This window comes from Neopsephotus bourkii, unplaced genomic scaffold (assembly GCF_033783945.1).
Source record: "Neopsephotus bourkii isolate Nb327-2 ecotype Australia unplaced genomic scaffold, CSIRO-AGI_Nbou_v1 NB_1812, whole genome shotgun sequence".
NCBI classification, from domain to species: Eukaryota; Metazoa; Chordata; class Aves; order Psittaciformes; family Psittacidae; genus Neopsephotus; species Neopsephotus bourkii.
Window position 1 is genome coordinate 57,457 of NW_026902285.1, and position 16,148 is coordinate 73,604.

The 16,148-nt window shown below is 44.7% G+C and overlaps 1 protein-coding gene and 1 long non-coding RNA gene across 5 annotated transcripts in view; one reads left to right on the forward strand and one right to left on the reverse strand.

Moving 5' to 3' along the window:
* The window catches only part of TMEM161B (transmembrane protein 161B), a 41,567-nt gene extending 38,220 nt beyond the window's left edge, over positions 1 to 3,347 (reverse strand). For all 3 annotated transcript variants that reach the window (XM_061342679.1, XM_061342678.1, XM_061342677.1), the window contains exon 1: positions 3,260 to 3,347. In XM_061342679.1, the coding sequence (XP_061198663.1) occupies positions 3,260 to 3,262 (3 nt within the window). In that variant the 5' untranslated portion in view covers positions 3,263 to 3,347. The remainder of the gene's footprint in view (positions 1 to 3,259) is intronic.
* A 1,971-nt stretch (positions 3,348 to 5,318) lies between these two features.
* On the forward strand, positions 5,319 to 8,829 carry LOC133206582 (uncharacterized). 2 transcript variants are annotated; one of them, XR_009723813.1, is made up of 3 exons: positions 5,319 to 5,787; positions 7,020 to 7,176; positions 8,264 to 8,829. It is a non-coding gene; the product is annotated as an uncharacterized LOC133206582 (long non-coding RNA). The 2 variants fall into 2 exon arrangements; XR_009723812.1 differs by lacking the exon at positions 5,319 to 5,787 and having other exon boundaries at positions 6,755 to 7,176.
* Positions 8,830 to 16,148: the final 7,319 nt, after the last annotated feature.

Genomic DNA, 16,148 nt, shown 5'->3' on the forward strand with positions numbered 1-16,148 from the left:
AAGTTGCAATACTCTTATCTACAAGTCAAGTGTAGTTATAATACACCAGCAGCTATCAGAATAGTAATCAAAGAAAGTAAACAGATTTTAAAACTACTTCTCCCTAAAGGACATTTTTCATTTTATCATTAATTGATTTACAGAACATGCAAAGCAAAGATAGCCAAGGTTAACACCTTTATGCCAAGATACCACTCCAGTCTCCTCATGTTGACCTTGCCCAAGGTTAGTCTCCCACATCTGTAGTAGCAAGACAGGTTTTTCCCTCTTTTTCCCTTATCTCGTACCTAGATATTAGAAATAACTCAAGCACCTAGTTTAACACAGGACTTTGAAAGTACTCATTCTCTAACCTTAACCACCTCCTCCACTGCAGGGCCTTTAGCTGAAGACAACTGCTGTATGCACCAGGACTGCAGCAGCAATATAACTGCACGCCTGAAAAAGCAGCTGGCAGAATCCAATTTACAACTTCACCTTCAGAAGCACAATGCCAGCTACTTACTTTCTGAAGTGGCAAGTCTTATAAAAACAGAAGTATTCATTGCCTATCAATCTCTTCCAGTGGCAGCACATAAATATACTAACAAAGTTGTGAATTTTCAAGTAAGAAATGGAAAAGCTTTTAAATAAGTACCGACCTGCAAGGTCTCCAGGGGAGTATAATAAATACTTTCATCTTCTGCAGTTCCAAAAGCGCAATGGCATTTATGAAACCTAGAAGCTACACTGATACAAGCTGTTTGAAATGCATTTAATAAATGACATATTATTGCTCATGCTATTAAACAAGACTATTCCATACACAAATTTTTTTTCATATGTATATGTCCATTAAGCTGCAGTTTGCAAAAGCAAAACAGTGCTATCCTGAAACATAAATGCAATTCAAAGTAATTTCCTAAACAGTACAAAACATTACATGGGATGGCCAAGGAACAGTGAGCTTACTGTGCAAAGTCTCAAAATGAAGACTACTTTCACAAAATACCTATAGTCAGAATTATACCTTGTGTAGTTAGCAATCAGAGCCAGTTCAAATCTTACAATCTGTAAAAATCAAACATTCTTAAAGATTATGTTGGGAAAGAAATCAATGCCAGGAGACACCTTCAAAATTCAGATTTTTTATGACCAAGTCTTGCCTGATTTTTTTCCCTGCACCTACCACTGTTTACAACACAGCAGAGATGAACAGAAGACATATAAAGTAGCTCAAAGAGCATCCAAGGAATCTGGGACTACCACCAAACTGCTCACCTCTGCAGGGCTTTCCTTCATTCTCTCTTGACAGGGCCTCTCCACATGCTCAAAGGAGAGCCATAAACTGCTAGATTGAAGCAGTCACCAGCAGCATGACACCCTCTGAAACAAGGTGTGCTGTTTAAAACCAAAACTACATTCCAGCCAGCCAACTGCAGTTTAGCTGACAGTCTTGCTTCCTTTTTCACCAAGGCTCTTAGCACAAAGACTACGGAACTAGTGTTCATTAGGAAAATCAAGTTATTGCTTTAGAAACTCTATGACTGGATCAAGAGCATTTATAAGATTGCAGAATTACCATTACTGAAGAAGCCAATACAGAATGTTTGTTGTGCAGAACACCAATATACATTCAGCATATTATTAAATTACAAGTAAAATTAGTTCAGAGCTACACAGACTCTGAGTCCTGTCAGTCCCAACTTGGCAGACTGCTACCACTGAATTATTTGGGTGACCTGATTTACAGGCCTCTCAGTGCAAAAGAACCTGTTGAACGTTTCATTTTCCTTTTGCTTTGGAAGTGGAGAATACAGCTTCCAAGCAACACAGAAGTAGCAGACTATCATCTTTTCACTTTGCTTACATCATGGAATCACACAAAAAAGATTATTTGTCCATGCTGCCAGCAGCTAGTGAAAAAAAAATAGACCCGATTTTACAATTCAATCAGGCAACAGAAGGAAGCACTCAGTCTATTTAAATGAGGACCTACACTAAGAGAAAGAGCTGTGTTTCCAAATGTCCCAGAGTAGCTTCAAATACAGAGCTAGGCGACAGTACCCACTCACTCCTACAAATGACAGGAGTCTCTCAGGACTTTTTGATTAAATAACCCCTACAGAAAAAGATAAAGAAAATAAAAGAACAGAGGAAAAGCCATAATGAGAAAACTAACTCTGCAGTTCTTTTCAGATGTCGAAACATACACTATTAAAATAACCTTACTAGAATCAGAAGAGCTTAAAGTCAGACTTTACCCAAAGTGTAACTCTGAAGTTTACTCCCTAAGCAAGACTTCCATAATTCGAACAAACGTTATGTTGCCATAGTTTAAATGGCGCACTGACATTCACATCCACATGGAAAATAAATATATGTATTAACGCCACATACAAAATAAGTTTTTATATCTGCACTCAAGTATTCCTATGGATCTCCATATACTTTGTAAAGTATGTTAACAGAGCCAAGCAACTGTAGTGTTTTAAACAGCAACAAAGATGTAAATACAAAATTCAACATATCTTTATAGCGAAGGAAGTCTGTTTGTTCAGCCTAGAGAAGAGAAGGGTCCAGGCAGACCTTGAAGCAGCTCCCAGTGCCTAAAGGGGCTACAAGAAACCTGGAGAGGGGCTTTGGACAAGGGCCTCTAGGGACATGACAAGGGCAAATGGCTTTAACCTGAAAGAGGGGAGATTGTGATGAGCTCTTAGGCAGAAGTTCTTCCCTGTGAGGGGGGTGAGGCCCTGGCACAGGCTGCCCAGAGAACCTGTGGCTGCCCCATCCCTGGCAGTGTCCAAGGCCAGGCTGGACGGGGCTTGGAGCAGCCTGGTCTAGTGGCAGGTGTCCCTGCACGAGGCAGGCCGCTGGAAATAGATGAGCTTTGAGGTACCTTCCAACCCAAACCATCCAATGATGCTATGATTCTGTATAGTTAGCAGGAATAACCTCGGCCAAATTTCACTCTTCTGCTACTACGGGTCCATTTAAACTGTGTTACACGTAACACACTAAGCAGTGTCAGTGCTAAAACACCTGTCAAGTAACCCGAGGCAGGGTTCTTCTCAAACCAAGTAACCCATGTGCTACCACCGCACATGCCACTAACCCGGGGATGAACCAGGTGTAGTGAACACCAGAGCAGATGCGCGCTAATAACGAAGCTCCCTGGTACCACCCGTCCACCCCCCTATCCCCAGAGCCACATCGTAGAGCCCAAGCTGAGGGGCGCATCCGCGGCGGGCTCACCCCGTTCCCGGCCCCGCGGGCTCACCATGGTGCCCGAGCCGCCGCCGCCGCCGCCGCCGCCGCCGCCGCCGCCGCCGCTCGGCTCGGCCCCGTTCGCAGCACATACACTCGCCGCCGGCTCCCGCCCGTCGCAGAGGTCACGCCAGGACCCCACAGCACGTAGGCCCCCCTTCAGCTGTTTAACCAACTGCCTGCTCGTAAAAGGGCGAGCAGTTCTGGGGGCGGGGCAGACGCCACCGCACCTACCCTTCTGCCCCCGATGCAGAGAGAATAATCGGAGAGAAATTTCGCCGCCGGAGCGGACGGTCCGTTGTAGTGTATATGCACCAGCCCCATCAGGCACTATGTGTGCAGCCCGGCTCAGCCAGGGCGCAGGCACGACCCCGGTCACGTGACGCGAAGCGGTCGATCCGAGCGCTAAACGCCTTGCCGGAAGCCGCGGGGTGTCGGAGTTAGCGTGCACTAGGAGATGAACGGGAGCGGAACGGGAACAGAAGCGGGAGCGGGCGACAAGACAGGGCAACTCAGCGGCAAAACGGCAGGGAGAACGGTGGAACCCATGCACATGCGCCCTGCTCGTATTCCCGCTGTCTGGGCTGGCCGAGGCGCATGCGCAGGGGCGGGAGTGGACTAAGACCGGAAGTGGATTACAGTGCGCAGGTTCTCGCGCAGTACGGTGCTGTGATTGAGTTGTGCTTGGTGGCGTGGCTGTTAGCGATGAGCCCCGAAGGTGTCTCGCGGCCCTCCCGGCAAGCCTGGGGAGAAGGGGGCCAGCCGGCGACTCACGGGCCTGCCAGTGTGCCGCCGAGGTGGGGAAGGGAGCAGAGCCATTAATACCTGAGGGAATTGTGCGGAGTGTCTGCCCCTGCGGCGCCTCAAGGCAAAAGAATGTTCGCCGTTTAGTCTCTGGTCCGCTTACAGTCTTGTTCAGCATGGGGAAGAGAAGGCTCAAGGGGAGACCTTAGGGCAGCTTCAGTGCCTAAAAGGGCTACACAAAAGCTGGAGAGGGGCTTTGGACAAGGGTCTGTAGGGACAGGGCAAGGGGGAATGCCTTCAGTGTGACAGAGGGGAGACTGAGATGAGCTTTTAGGCAGTTCTTCCCCGTGAGGGTGCTGAGGCCCTGGCACAGGTTGCCCAGAGAAGCTGTAGCTGCCTCATCCCTGGCAGTGTTCAAGGCCAGGCTGGACAGGCTTGGAGCAGCCTGGGCTAGTGGAAGGTGTCCCTGCCTGTGGCAGGGGATTGGAACTGGAAGAGCTTAAGGTCTCTTCCAACACAAACTAGTCTGGGATTCTATAAAAGAAGAAGAGCTCCGCTTCCCACTGCGTGATGGGTTTTCAGTTGTCTAGCAGAAGCCAAAATATAAAACATGCTAGTGACTGAATCAGGTACAGGCATGCATTTAAAGAACTTCCTCCATCTTCACCATTGTTACTTTGTGAAGGACAAACGAGCGGCACGAAGAAATGAGTTTTCTTGATGTTTTCCTACCCTTGTGGAAGTTCTGCCTCTCACTGGATGTATGAGAAAATTTAAAGAGCATCTTCACAGGTTCTGAGTATTTTTTCCACATAGTGAAGCAGACCCAGCTTCAGAGACTTCTAAAAGCTGATCGGAAATGTAACACTAGGTTTATCACTTACAGTATATCCATAAATCCTGCAAGTCCCATTTGGATGGCCTGAATGCTTCCAGAGTCTCTCTGGCTGATTACCAAAGAGATTTAACTGCCTCTGACAGTCATTCAGAGGGTCTGAATCAAATAATGAATCATCTGCCCTTATTCACGCACTGGAACTGAGGTGCAGTTCTGGCCCCCTAAAAATTTTACCATATTTTTCCTGGTCCTGTCAAGGGTCCAAATCCCATTTTGGGAATACTTCTCTTTTTTGTAAGGTAAAAGCTGTTAAGAAAACCTTCACTTAAAGCCTAATTCGACATGTGAAAGGATATTGAAGAAAAATGCTACCAAAACCATCAAAATGTAATCCAGTGAGAGTTCATTAGTTTCTTTTTCGGAAAAAAAAAACATTTCAGAATGTAACATTTCCATTTAGATGAATAACTAAATCTTTTGAGTACACTAAAGGTATTTCCTAGCATTTTAAAATAGGAATATATGCACTTAGCATATAAGGTGGGAGGGGTTTACTCAGAGGTTCTTTTGACTTAGGTGGATGGGTGCTGCACTCATTTAAGCCAGTTCTGTGAATAGTGGAACTATTTAAGTCTGGTTGTGCACTGGTATTTCATGATTGATAGATGAGAAATGCAAGTTCCTATTTTAAGAGCATGTCTGTTTGGACCACATACAGTCGTTCTGACCTACAGAGGGTGTAGTTGTAATTGAGACTAACTTTACAAATATGTTTGATTCAGGGCTCCAAACAGAATGAGAAATCACCAGCAGACAGATTGCCACATGCACAAGAGTTTACACTGCAGTACCACTGATGACTTCCACAAGAAACCAAGGCAAAAAGGAGACCATTGCATTTGTGTTCATTTCACCTGGAGTGCCATGCCATGAGACAGGAATTTAGGACTACAAAGGCTGTGGGTTCATCTTTGTGTGTACCTTGGTTTGGCCTGAGTTTTCTAGATACTAATCCCCACTCCCAACCTATCGTATTACAAAATTATGAACAAATTATTTTAACTGTACAAGAGTACATCTGTGTTTATATTGTTTCCCACTGCTATGCCATGCACACACACATTTACACACACACGTATGTGTCTCTGTGCATAGAGTACTCATGTTAACTGGAGCACAGGCTCTTCCAAACAGGAACACAACAAACTATTCAAACTGGGGGCTCCAAAGTTGCCCCTTAAAGTGCTCCTCATTTTATTGACTGTCGTTCTGAGGTGGTTACTGTTCTGTTAAAGTGAGCTGACTTGAAATGTACTTTTTGATAGCAAGCACACATGTCCTTTTTCTCCTAAAACGTCAAGCTGGTGAGCAGCATCTGCCATGCTGGTGAACAGCGTGGTGGAGCTTGACAGGCCTGTGGTGTATTGTGACTTCACCTGACCACTGCATGTGAGAACTTAGGAATAAATGTGTGTAACAGTAGTATATCCTTTTAAAAAGCACCAAATGGTTTTGATGATTTCTTCTTTGTCCTGAACATCAAAGTTTCATCATTTGGTGCCTTTTAAAAAGCACCAAATGGTTTTGATGATTTCTTCTTTGTCCTGAACATCAAAACATCATCAGAGCAGCATTTGTGTGTAAAAAATATTACTATGACTGAGTGGACTACAAATTGGCAAAGTGTTCCAATGTGGAATGCAAAGAAAGGTGAAGTTCTTTTAGAGCTAGCAGCAGATGATGGGCAGCACCCTTGTGCTGGTTTTGGCTGGTTAATTTTCTCCACAGTAGCTGGTGTGGGGCTCTGGTTTGGGTTTGTGCTGGATATAGTGCTGATCACACAGGGGCGTTTTCATTACTGCTGATCAGTGCTGACACAAGAGCCAAGGCCTTTTCTGCTCCTTGCCCTATCCCACCAGCAAGCAGGCTGGGGTGTACTAGGAGCTGGGGACACAACCAGGACAGCTGACCCCAACGGACCGCAGGGATATCCCAGACCATAGGACATCATGCTCAGATATAAGAGCTGGGGGAAGAAGAAGGAAAGGGATGTTCAGAGTGGTGGTATTTGTCTTTGCAAGTCACTGTTGCATGTGATGGAGCCCTGCTGTGCTGGGGATGACTGAACTACGTGACCATGGGAGGTGATGAATGGATTCATAGAGTGAGTTTGCTCACTTTTACTCTTCAGTTCTGTGCCCCATCCCATGGGAAGGGAGTGAATGAGCAGCTGCATGGGGCTCAGTTGCTGGCTGGGATTAAACCACAACAGCACTCTAATCTGCAGTGCCAGAAGAGAGAAGAGCTTGTGCCAGTTGACAGAAACTGGACCACTGGATGTCTTGAAGGTTAGAAAGAGAACTTTCAAATCCATCCACTGCCTCACAGGGAAGAGTGTAATGAGCAAAGTAACTGGTGTGTTTGGAGGTTTGGGAGCAAGTTAACAACCTGACAGGAGCATTCTTCAGACACTCAGTGAAAGTGCCACAGGCCTCTATTCTCCATCTCAGTTCCTTTGGCATCAAGAAATGTATTCCAGGGACTTGCCAGTATTACTACAAGCCTTTGGCTGATTCTGTTTGTAAAAAAAAAATAAATTAAAGCCTGACACCCCAAGAATATTATTCTATTTTACTTGTATTAATCATATTAAAAGCGGTGTTTGTGAGGGTCAGGACTGTATCTACCTGTTGATACACTGAGCCCGTGTTTCTGCGCTCCTCACAAGAACAGTGATCCCCTGTGAAGGCTGGTCGAGAGAGCTGGGCTTGTTCAGCCTGGAGGAGAGAAGGCTCCGGGAGACCTTAGAGCAGCTTCAGTGCCTAAAGGGGCAAGAAAGCTGGAGTGGGGCTTTGGGCAAGGGCCTCTAGGGACATGACAAGGGCAAATGGCTTTAACCTGACAGAGGGGAGATTGAGATGAGCTCTTAGGCGGAAGTTCTTTCCCTGTGAGAATGGTGAGGCCCTGGCACAGTTTGCCCAGAGAGGCTGTGGCTGCCCTGTCCCTGGCAGTGTCCAAGGCCAGGTTGGACGGGGCTTGGAGAAACCTGGTATAGTGGAAGGTGTCCCTGCACGTGCGGGCCATTGGAACTGGATGGGCTTTCAGGTGACTTCCAACCCAAACCAGTCTGGGATTGTATGATACCATGATTTGTAGATCTCTAAGTCATGAAAGTGGCCCCAAGGGAGATGTCTGAGTGGCAGGGGCCAGGCAGTGACATGTCCTAGTTCCATGCTGTCAAAGGGGACACGGGTCAAGAGACAATTTTTTCCTCATCCCAGTCCCTGTGCTAGGAGAGGAGATGGAGGTCAGTGACAAGTTTTATACTTCCCCGTGCTGCCTGGGGAGGAGGCACGGCTGGCTCAGTCAGCTATGTACAGAGCGCTGCATGCACAGAAATCCAGGCAGACCTTTGTTTTTATTTGTTGTCTCCAGCTGGTGTTCCAGCAACACCCAAGCACATCACCTGCATGATCCTCTCATCAGAAAAATACCCCAAAAGTCAGCATCAGGAAACCCATCACACAGTGGGCCCTGGAGAAGTTAGCTGTTGGTGTAGTGCAGAGCACTGCTGCTGTCTAGTGAGTCAGAGTTAATAAAATAAGGTGGTAAACCCAACATGTGACTTACAAAGAGCTTCCCCCACTAATGAGAGTTACCCAGGATCCCAGAGATGCTCATTATGTGTTGTTTATGCCCAGTAGTAAAGTCTTGCATTGCCTCAGTAGTGCTAGCTGAAATAGTGCTCTGTGATAATAGAATAAAAGCTATCAAGGAGTTTTGTTGTCTGTACTTATGTAGCTCTGGGTTGTATTCTTTAATATCTCTCCCCTCTCTCCCCATATCAGAGTGTTATTTATAGGAGCAATTCTTCACTCAGCTGAAAATAAAGGAAACCTTGAAAACACCTCAAGGCAGGCTGATTATGAATAAATAGGGATGCTAGCATAGCAGACCAAAAAACTCCACAATGTAAAGCCACGTATTTCAGCACAACCACACCAAGGTTGGATCTGGGTCAAAAAAAAAGAGTCTAAAATAAATGCAGTGGAGATGTAAGACTCAAAAGTGGAACAGAACAACACATCTGTTGAATGTTTTTGTCTGTCTCCTCATGTTCCTAATTGTGATGGCAGCCTGAGGTAAACGTGAAGAATCCTGATGCTGAAACAGTCAGTGTTTTGGAGGTTCACTGGGAATGCATGTTTCTGGATGCCAGGACCTGTGAGTGTGGGGCATGTTTGAAAAAAGGTGAGTATTTTCAGTTATTCCCTTTTAGCTTCCTGAAATTAAAAGAAAATAACACAATAAAACATCTAAAAATACATAAATAAAAAAACAAAGCCAAACTTCTGCCAGAAATGTCTCTGAAGACTTTGCACTTACACACCAGTGAATACTGCTGAGTTGAATCTTTGAAAAGCGAGTCACTTAGGCGACACAAAAATGGATTTGTCAAAATGTGTTTATGTACCTCTTGTACTAATACTAGTCTTCAGGCAGAAGGACTCTTACCCTTCCCTTTCCTTCCTGTGCCTTCCATTCCTTTCCCTTTCCTTCTGCATTCTCTATTCCAGGTAATTAGAGGGGCAGATCTTTACATAAACTGGGAGAGATGAGCCTAGCATGCCTGTGGCCTGAGCGCGCTTGCAAAAGAACATGTGTTTTCTCACTTCCAGCCTAAAGACTATGACCATCTATGCCAAATGAGAAGTTAAGTCTGAGACTTCAAAATCATCAAACTGCTGGTGGCAAAAGCCTCCCAAGAAAAATAATTTTTGCTTCCTGACGTGTGTGCTTCTACATCCTCTGTCAGTGTAAGGCTGGTGGAAAAGAATACCTTAGTAGCAATTCTCTAACCAAAAACTGTACATGGCAGCTTAGCAGCGAAAGATTTCTGCAGAAAGACATTGCTGATTATGAGGGAGGAAAGAAGAGCTAAAACAATGCTTAAGTAGCTCCTTGGCTTTCAAAATTCTTCTCTATTCACTGCAGCCATTTGAAGCTCTTCGCTCATTAGTGTTCCATAAATATTTCAAGCATTTTGATTTGGTTGATTATCGAGGGGGAAAAAGAAAAAAAAAAAAAAAGGAAATTTAAAAAATACATTCTCTACAAAAATGCTTGAACTCAGCCTGGCTACTGAACAAGGAAGCATTCATAGTGAGGTATTAGTTCAGAAGTGCTGAAAATAGAAGCATCGGTTATAGACAAATGCAGACAGCCCAAAAGACAAAGAAAGTATTTTAGTCATGAAGGTAAACTAATGTAATTGTGAATACAGTTGCATTTATACAGGCTTGATACAATCTACTAACATAAATCCTGGAGGATTGTAAGAAACATGAGGAATGTGTACTCCAACACCAGTAACCCTCTAGTAGCAGGCAGACTTCTGTCAATAATAGATTAGGAGGAAATTAGATGGCACTATCTCTTCCCTCTTCAGATCTCTGTTCACATCACACAGTGTCCTGGGTTCAGCAGTAGCAGTCATTTTTTCTCCTTAGTAGCTGGTGCAATGCTGTGTTTTTGACTTTCAGCCTGGGAACAACACTGATAACACCGATGGTTTTAGTTGTTGCTCAGTAATGTTTACTCTGACCAAGGACTTTCTGAGTCTCATGCTCTGCCAGGGAGGAAGGGAAGCCGGGAGGAAGCAGAGACAGAACACTTGACCCGAACTAACCAAAGGGGTATCCCATACCACAGCATGTCATGCCCAGGATGTAACTGAGAGTTACCCGGAAGGGATAGTTCACTGCTCAGTCGGGCTGGGTATCAATGGGTGGTATTGTATTCTTTTCCCTTGTTATTTCCCTTATCATTATTATTACTGGTGGTAGCAGTAGTGGGTTTGTGTTATATCTGAGTTACTGGCCTATTCTTATCTCAACCCGTGGGAGTTACATTCTTTTGATTCTCCTCCCCACCCCTCTTGGAGTGGGGAGAAGAAGAAGTGGGGGGGAGTGAGTGAGCGTCTGCGTGGTTCTGAGTTACTGGCTGGGCTTAAACCATGACACGCATGCAGCATTTTGAATCCAATAGACCCATCATCCGTTTCAGACTCTGCATCTTTAGACGTGTAGGTGCGGTGGAGACATTTATGATAAGGTCTTTCAGGCAAGGGAGAATTTTTTTAGCTCAGAAAGGATGTAAGCAGTACCAGCTCTCTTGATAAGTAATGCCAGATTTAGAAACCATATTATAAAAGACAGGAGGGGATCGTAGCATTTTGCCTGTATACACAATGGGACACATGTACTTGAGACATTCACACCACTTTTAGTCCTATGTTTTCTGTCCCTGTCTCAGGAGTGGTTTTGGTCTTTGCTATATCTGCATGAACACTTACGACACACTTTGTCGTACATCACTTAGAAAAAAAAATGGTGGAAAGAGTTTTTTTAGCAACAGCACATTCCTGGTGCTTCCTTACCTTGCGCTGAAAAATTACAATAGCTTTAGACCTCACTCCTCCATGTGTCTTTCATTCTAATGTCCTGAAAAAGAGACCTAAAAAGTAGGTACTAATTACTGGTAAAAATTGTGTACTAGTCCTCATAATTTGATCATAATCTCTTGTGGGCAGTAGGATCTTTAAACTCCCTCCTTTCTTCATCTGTCATTTTCGATCATCATTTTGGTATGATTTTTTAAAATTAATTTTCTGTAAGAAAATGGATGTAATCAGAGCAAACAGCTGCCTGAATGTTAGACAGCATGGGAGAAGTGAAGATGACATGCTGCCCTTTTCATATGTCTATTCAGTATTTACTGTCAACTTCAACTAACATTTATATAATATGAATATTTTAAAACAAACTCTTTACTGTACCCAAGTACTTACCTGAGTAAATAGAACCACCTCCTCCCTCCCATGTTCCTTCTAAATACTAGTTAGTTGTCTGTACATTGAATGAGCAGAAAATCAGGAAATAATGGGAAAGAAATTGTTTTGATAGCTCTGATTTGGCACATTGCTTCTTTAAAGCAAGAATTGTTCCTCTTTGTTTACTAGGGGAGTATCTTGAGTGTTGCCTTGATTGTCAGAGTTGACATTTTAAAAACCACAGAATCCCAGACTGGTTTGTGTTGAAAGGGACCTAAAAGCTCATCCAGTTCCAACCCCCTGCCATGGGCAGGGACACTTTCCACCAGACCAGGTTGCTCCAAGCCCCATCTAACCTGTCCTTAAACACTGCCAGGGATGGGGCAGCTACAGCTTCTCTGGGCACCCTGTGCCAGGGCCTCACCACCCTCACAGGGAAGGACTTCTGCCTAAGAGCTCATCTCAATCTCCCCTCTGTCAGGTTAAAGCTGATTAAAATTCTGTGAGCATTTTCCAGTTTTTACATGAACTTTGACTAAGGCTTTTTGGTGTACAAATAGGACGTATTCAAGACACTAGAGAGCCTCTCCTGGAGCAGCACGATAGTTGCATGAATGTGTGAGTGTTATGGTTGTGCTTTCAGATGAAGCTTGGTGCCCAGAATGAAGATGACATTAGGAATGCTGAAGATCACAGCATGTACCTAAAAATACCATATGTTCTGGCATCTCCTTTTTTCCTACTTGTCTTTTACAGGGATGAATTTTTTGTGACTAGCTGCAAGATGGTGTGGTGTATATGGGCTTTTATGCAGGCATTGGCACTAAGCTTTACATCCTTTCCTATGTACCAGTCCCCACCAGCTCTGCTGAGAGGTTCCTGTCCTTTTTGCTAGCCTTGGTTGTTCTGGTTTTTCACTTGATCTCTTGCAACTTGTGTTTTGCTGAACTTTTATTGTGCGCACCCTGGTTTATATCCCTCTTGATACTTGACCCACAAAGAAAACTGAGTTTGGTACAATTTCTGTCCATGGCAGCTGATTTCTTCAATTTAGCTTTAAGACTAATGTTTCATTTGAGGCACTGGCAGTTCAGTAGCCTGTGTTGACTAAAACTGTTACTTTTACCATGAAATGCGCTGTTGTTGTCTAGAAATTGTGTGTTTGGTATGTATCACTGGGCCGTTTCAACATTAGATCATTTCCATGTGTTCATTATTGGGGTTTTTGAGCTACATTGCTTTTTCTATTCTCCTGCTTGGTTTGTTTGTTCAGTCTGTACTGAATGGACATTGCAGCTCATAAACTGTAATGACTGTGATAACTCACGGAATATGAAAATAGAGTAATACATAGTGAGCATTTGCTACAAGATCACCTACATGGGTGGCTCTAATAAGTGTGCGCAAAGGCTGAGCCATGTTAAAAGAAGTTATTTAACAGTAGGCACTTTTAAATACCCTTTTTGATCAGGAGAAGGCTCTTGAAGTATTTCTGTGTGTTTATAGTGGGCATGAACCTGTGTCACAGTTTTTCAATCAGTGAAGAAGAAATGCTGAAAATGACGGTAAATATATTTAATAACATATATTTAATAAATAAAATATATTTAATAAATAAAACATGTTTAATCCGTAACAGTAAATATATACAAACATATATCTGGAAGAAATATTTGTGTGACAAGTCAGAAATCATAGAATCATAGAATAGTTAGGGTGGGAAAGGACCTTAAGATCATCTAGGGTGAGTGTTTAGTGTCTCTATTTCTGCTCAGGAAGGAGAGAGGAGACCAGCTCAAGCTGCAGAGAGCTCATTAAGCCCACCAAGAGACTTGTGGAAATGAGTGTAAGGTATCTTGTGGTCTTTGCAGTCTGTTGATTAGTCCTGGGAAGCTGTCAGCCAGAGTGCTCCCAGGTTATGTTGTGAAGAGTTGCCTATATACCCGGCCAGATGCATTTAGGAGGTTGCTGCTGGCTTGGGACTCCCTTTATAGTGTTGTTTCCTCTCTCTGGGCAATGTTAAAGCCTTTGTGCCGTTCTGCATCACTGTTAAGTATGTTAAATGTGTCATCAGCTCACTCTGAATTGCTCGGGATATGTGGTTCAGTCTATGTTTTAAAGTTTCACAAGTTGGTATGTCATTTTAGTAATGTGTGTACACACACACCCTCCTCCCACACACACTCTTCAAAGACCATCAGTTGCAAATGAAGGAAAAGCTTTTAAAAGCAAGAGGGAGAATAATATTAGAATAGAATATGACTGGTGGAAAAATTAATTATCTTTGTAAATAATTTTTACTGTTTTTTTCATCAAGTTTTAATTAGTTTATGAAAAGGTAACTGGCACAGGGTGCCCAGAGAAGCCATGGCTGCCCCATCCCTGGCAGTGTTCAAGGCCAGGTTGGCTGGGGCTTGGAGCAACTTGGTCTAGTGGAAGTTGTCCCTGCCTGTGACAGGGGATTGCATCTGGGTGAGCTTTCAGGTCCCTTCCAACCCAAATCAGTCTGGGATTCTATAAGGTTACTGAAAAGTCAGGTTACCTGTGATTCAAATCTGATCTCCTCACCTGAGAAGAACAGAGAAAACAAGCACAACATTGTACAGGTACAGATGTTAAGTTATTTGAAATTAAACAGTTGCAGACTCCTCATTCTGTCCTCATGATGTGTAGCAAAATTGAAGCTCAGGTCAATTTAAGAAACTTTATAATGCCAACTGCAGTTAAGAGACTTTCCGTGGGCTATCTGCTGCAGAAGTGCACCTGTTTACAAAAAGAGAGATGGAAAATCTTCCCACTTGTGAAAAGGAGAGGGTTATGGAAAGGAAAAAGTTATGGAAAAGAAAGGGTTAGGGAAAGGAAAATGTTAGGGGAAGGGAAGAGAAAAGGTTAGGGAAAGGGAAAGGAAAAGTTTAGGGGAAGGGAAGGGAAGGAAAAATTAAAAATCAAACAAACAAAAAAAAAAAAAAAAAAACCAAAAAAACAAAAAAACCCACCCCACAACAAAGAACAAAGCCAAACCCAGACGATAAAAACACCACACAACCCATCAAACCCAAAGAAGCAAGATAGCAACCCCTGAGTTTACCTTAGGGAATCTCTGAGTAGAATGGGTTTTTTCTTTTTAAATATACGCAAGAGCATGGAGACGGAGCTGCAGCACCCAGAGGAAAGCAGGGCAAGGGGACACGTCCTCGGGAGCCAAAAATGTCTTGTTGAACGTGGGACACACCAGAAAGCAGATGACAACAAACACGAGGGATCCTTTCGCGGTAGTAATTCCGTGCCCGGATTCCATCATGAGGATGCATCAGGTCCCCGAGACTGCGGGACCCCCTGGTCGGGTCTTTTTCACATCCCCTTCACATCCCCTTCTCCCCCAGAAGGAGATGCGAAGAATTCAGGAGGTGCCGGTGCTCTGCCCCAAGGCAAACTTGCCTGGGCAATTTCCTGTGTCAGCCAGGTTTAAACTCGCCGGGGCTGGTCCTGTCTCGTATCGGAATAAAGTGGATATTGGGAGCAAATCGACGGTCACACACTATTTGACAAATTCTGATTTGCTTTTAGGAAAATGTGCGTTAATCCTATTAGGGGAAGGGAGCAGAGGGAGCGGACCGGGGATACAGCCGCTCTAGAAATCTGGGATTTTGGGGACCGGTTTTGGCGCTGCCTCCCTGGGGAGGGAGGAGCAGGAGCTGTGAGGCACGGAGGGAAGGGGAAGAGGATATCTGGTGTTTTCTTCGTCAAACCTTGCAGGCGACGTTTGATTCCTCCCTGTTCCCCGTCCGGGGCTCGGCTCGGAGCCGTGCCTCCTGCCCTGGCTGCCGGCAGCTGCATTCCTGCATCCTTCCATCTCCGCATCTCCACATCCCTCATTTCCGCATCTCCACATGCCTCTTCCCCGGCATCCCCGCATTCTGCATAGCGCACCCCTCCATTCCCGCATCCCTCCATCCCCTCAACCCTCCATCCACGCATCCCATCCTCGTGGTGGTCTGCCTGAAGCGACTTTCCCGCGCCAAATATTGCCGGCGCCGGGATTTTAGACCATGGGCGGTGCTGCTGGGGCTGCGGGTCACCTTCTTCCCTTGTCCATGAGGGTTTGTAACCTCCCGCTGCAAAGGCTAATTTTCCTTCACCCCGTCCCCCTTATATTTGTATTATGTTTATAATATATGCACATAATATATACATTGAATAAAAACCTAAAGTGTCTATAATTATCCAAATATTTCAATACTTATCCACTGGGGTGGCCATTGAGGTTTTACAGCCCCTCCCGCATCCTCAGGCATTTTCAGGCAACGGTTTTCCACCTTTGGGGAAGTTCTGGAGAGGCAGCTTAAGTTTGGGGGCAGGCAGCGGGGAGATTCTAGTTAGGGGCTCCTCAGGGTTTTCCCGAGGGCTGGAAGAGGTGAGCAGGGGGTGAGAGACACTCCAAACTGTCTCCCCTTTGGGGCCGGAGGCGGGGCAGAACTCGGGGAGGGT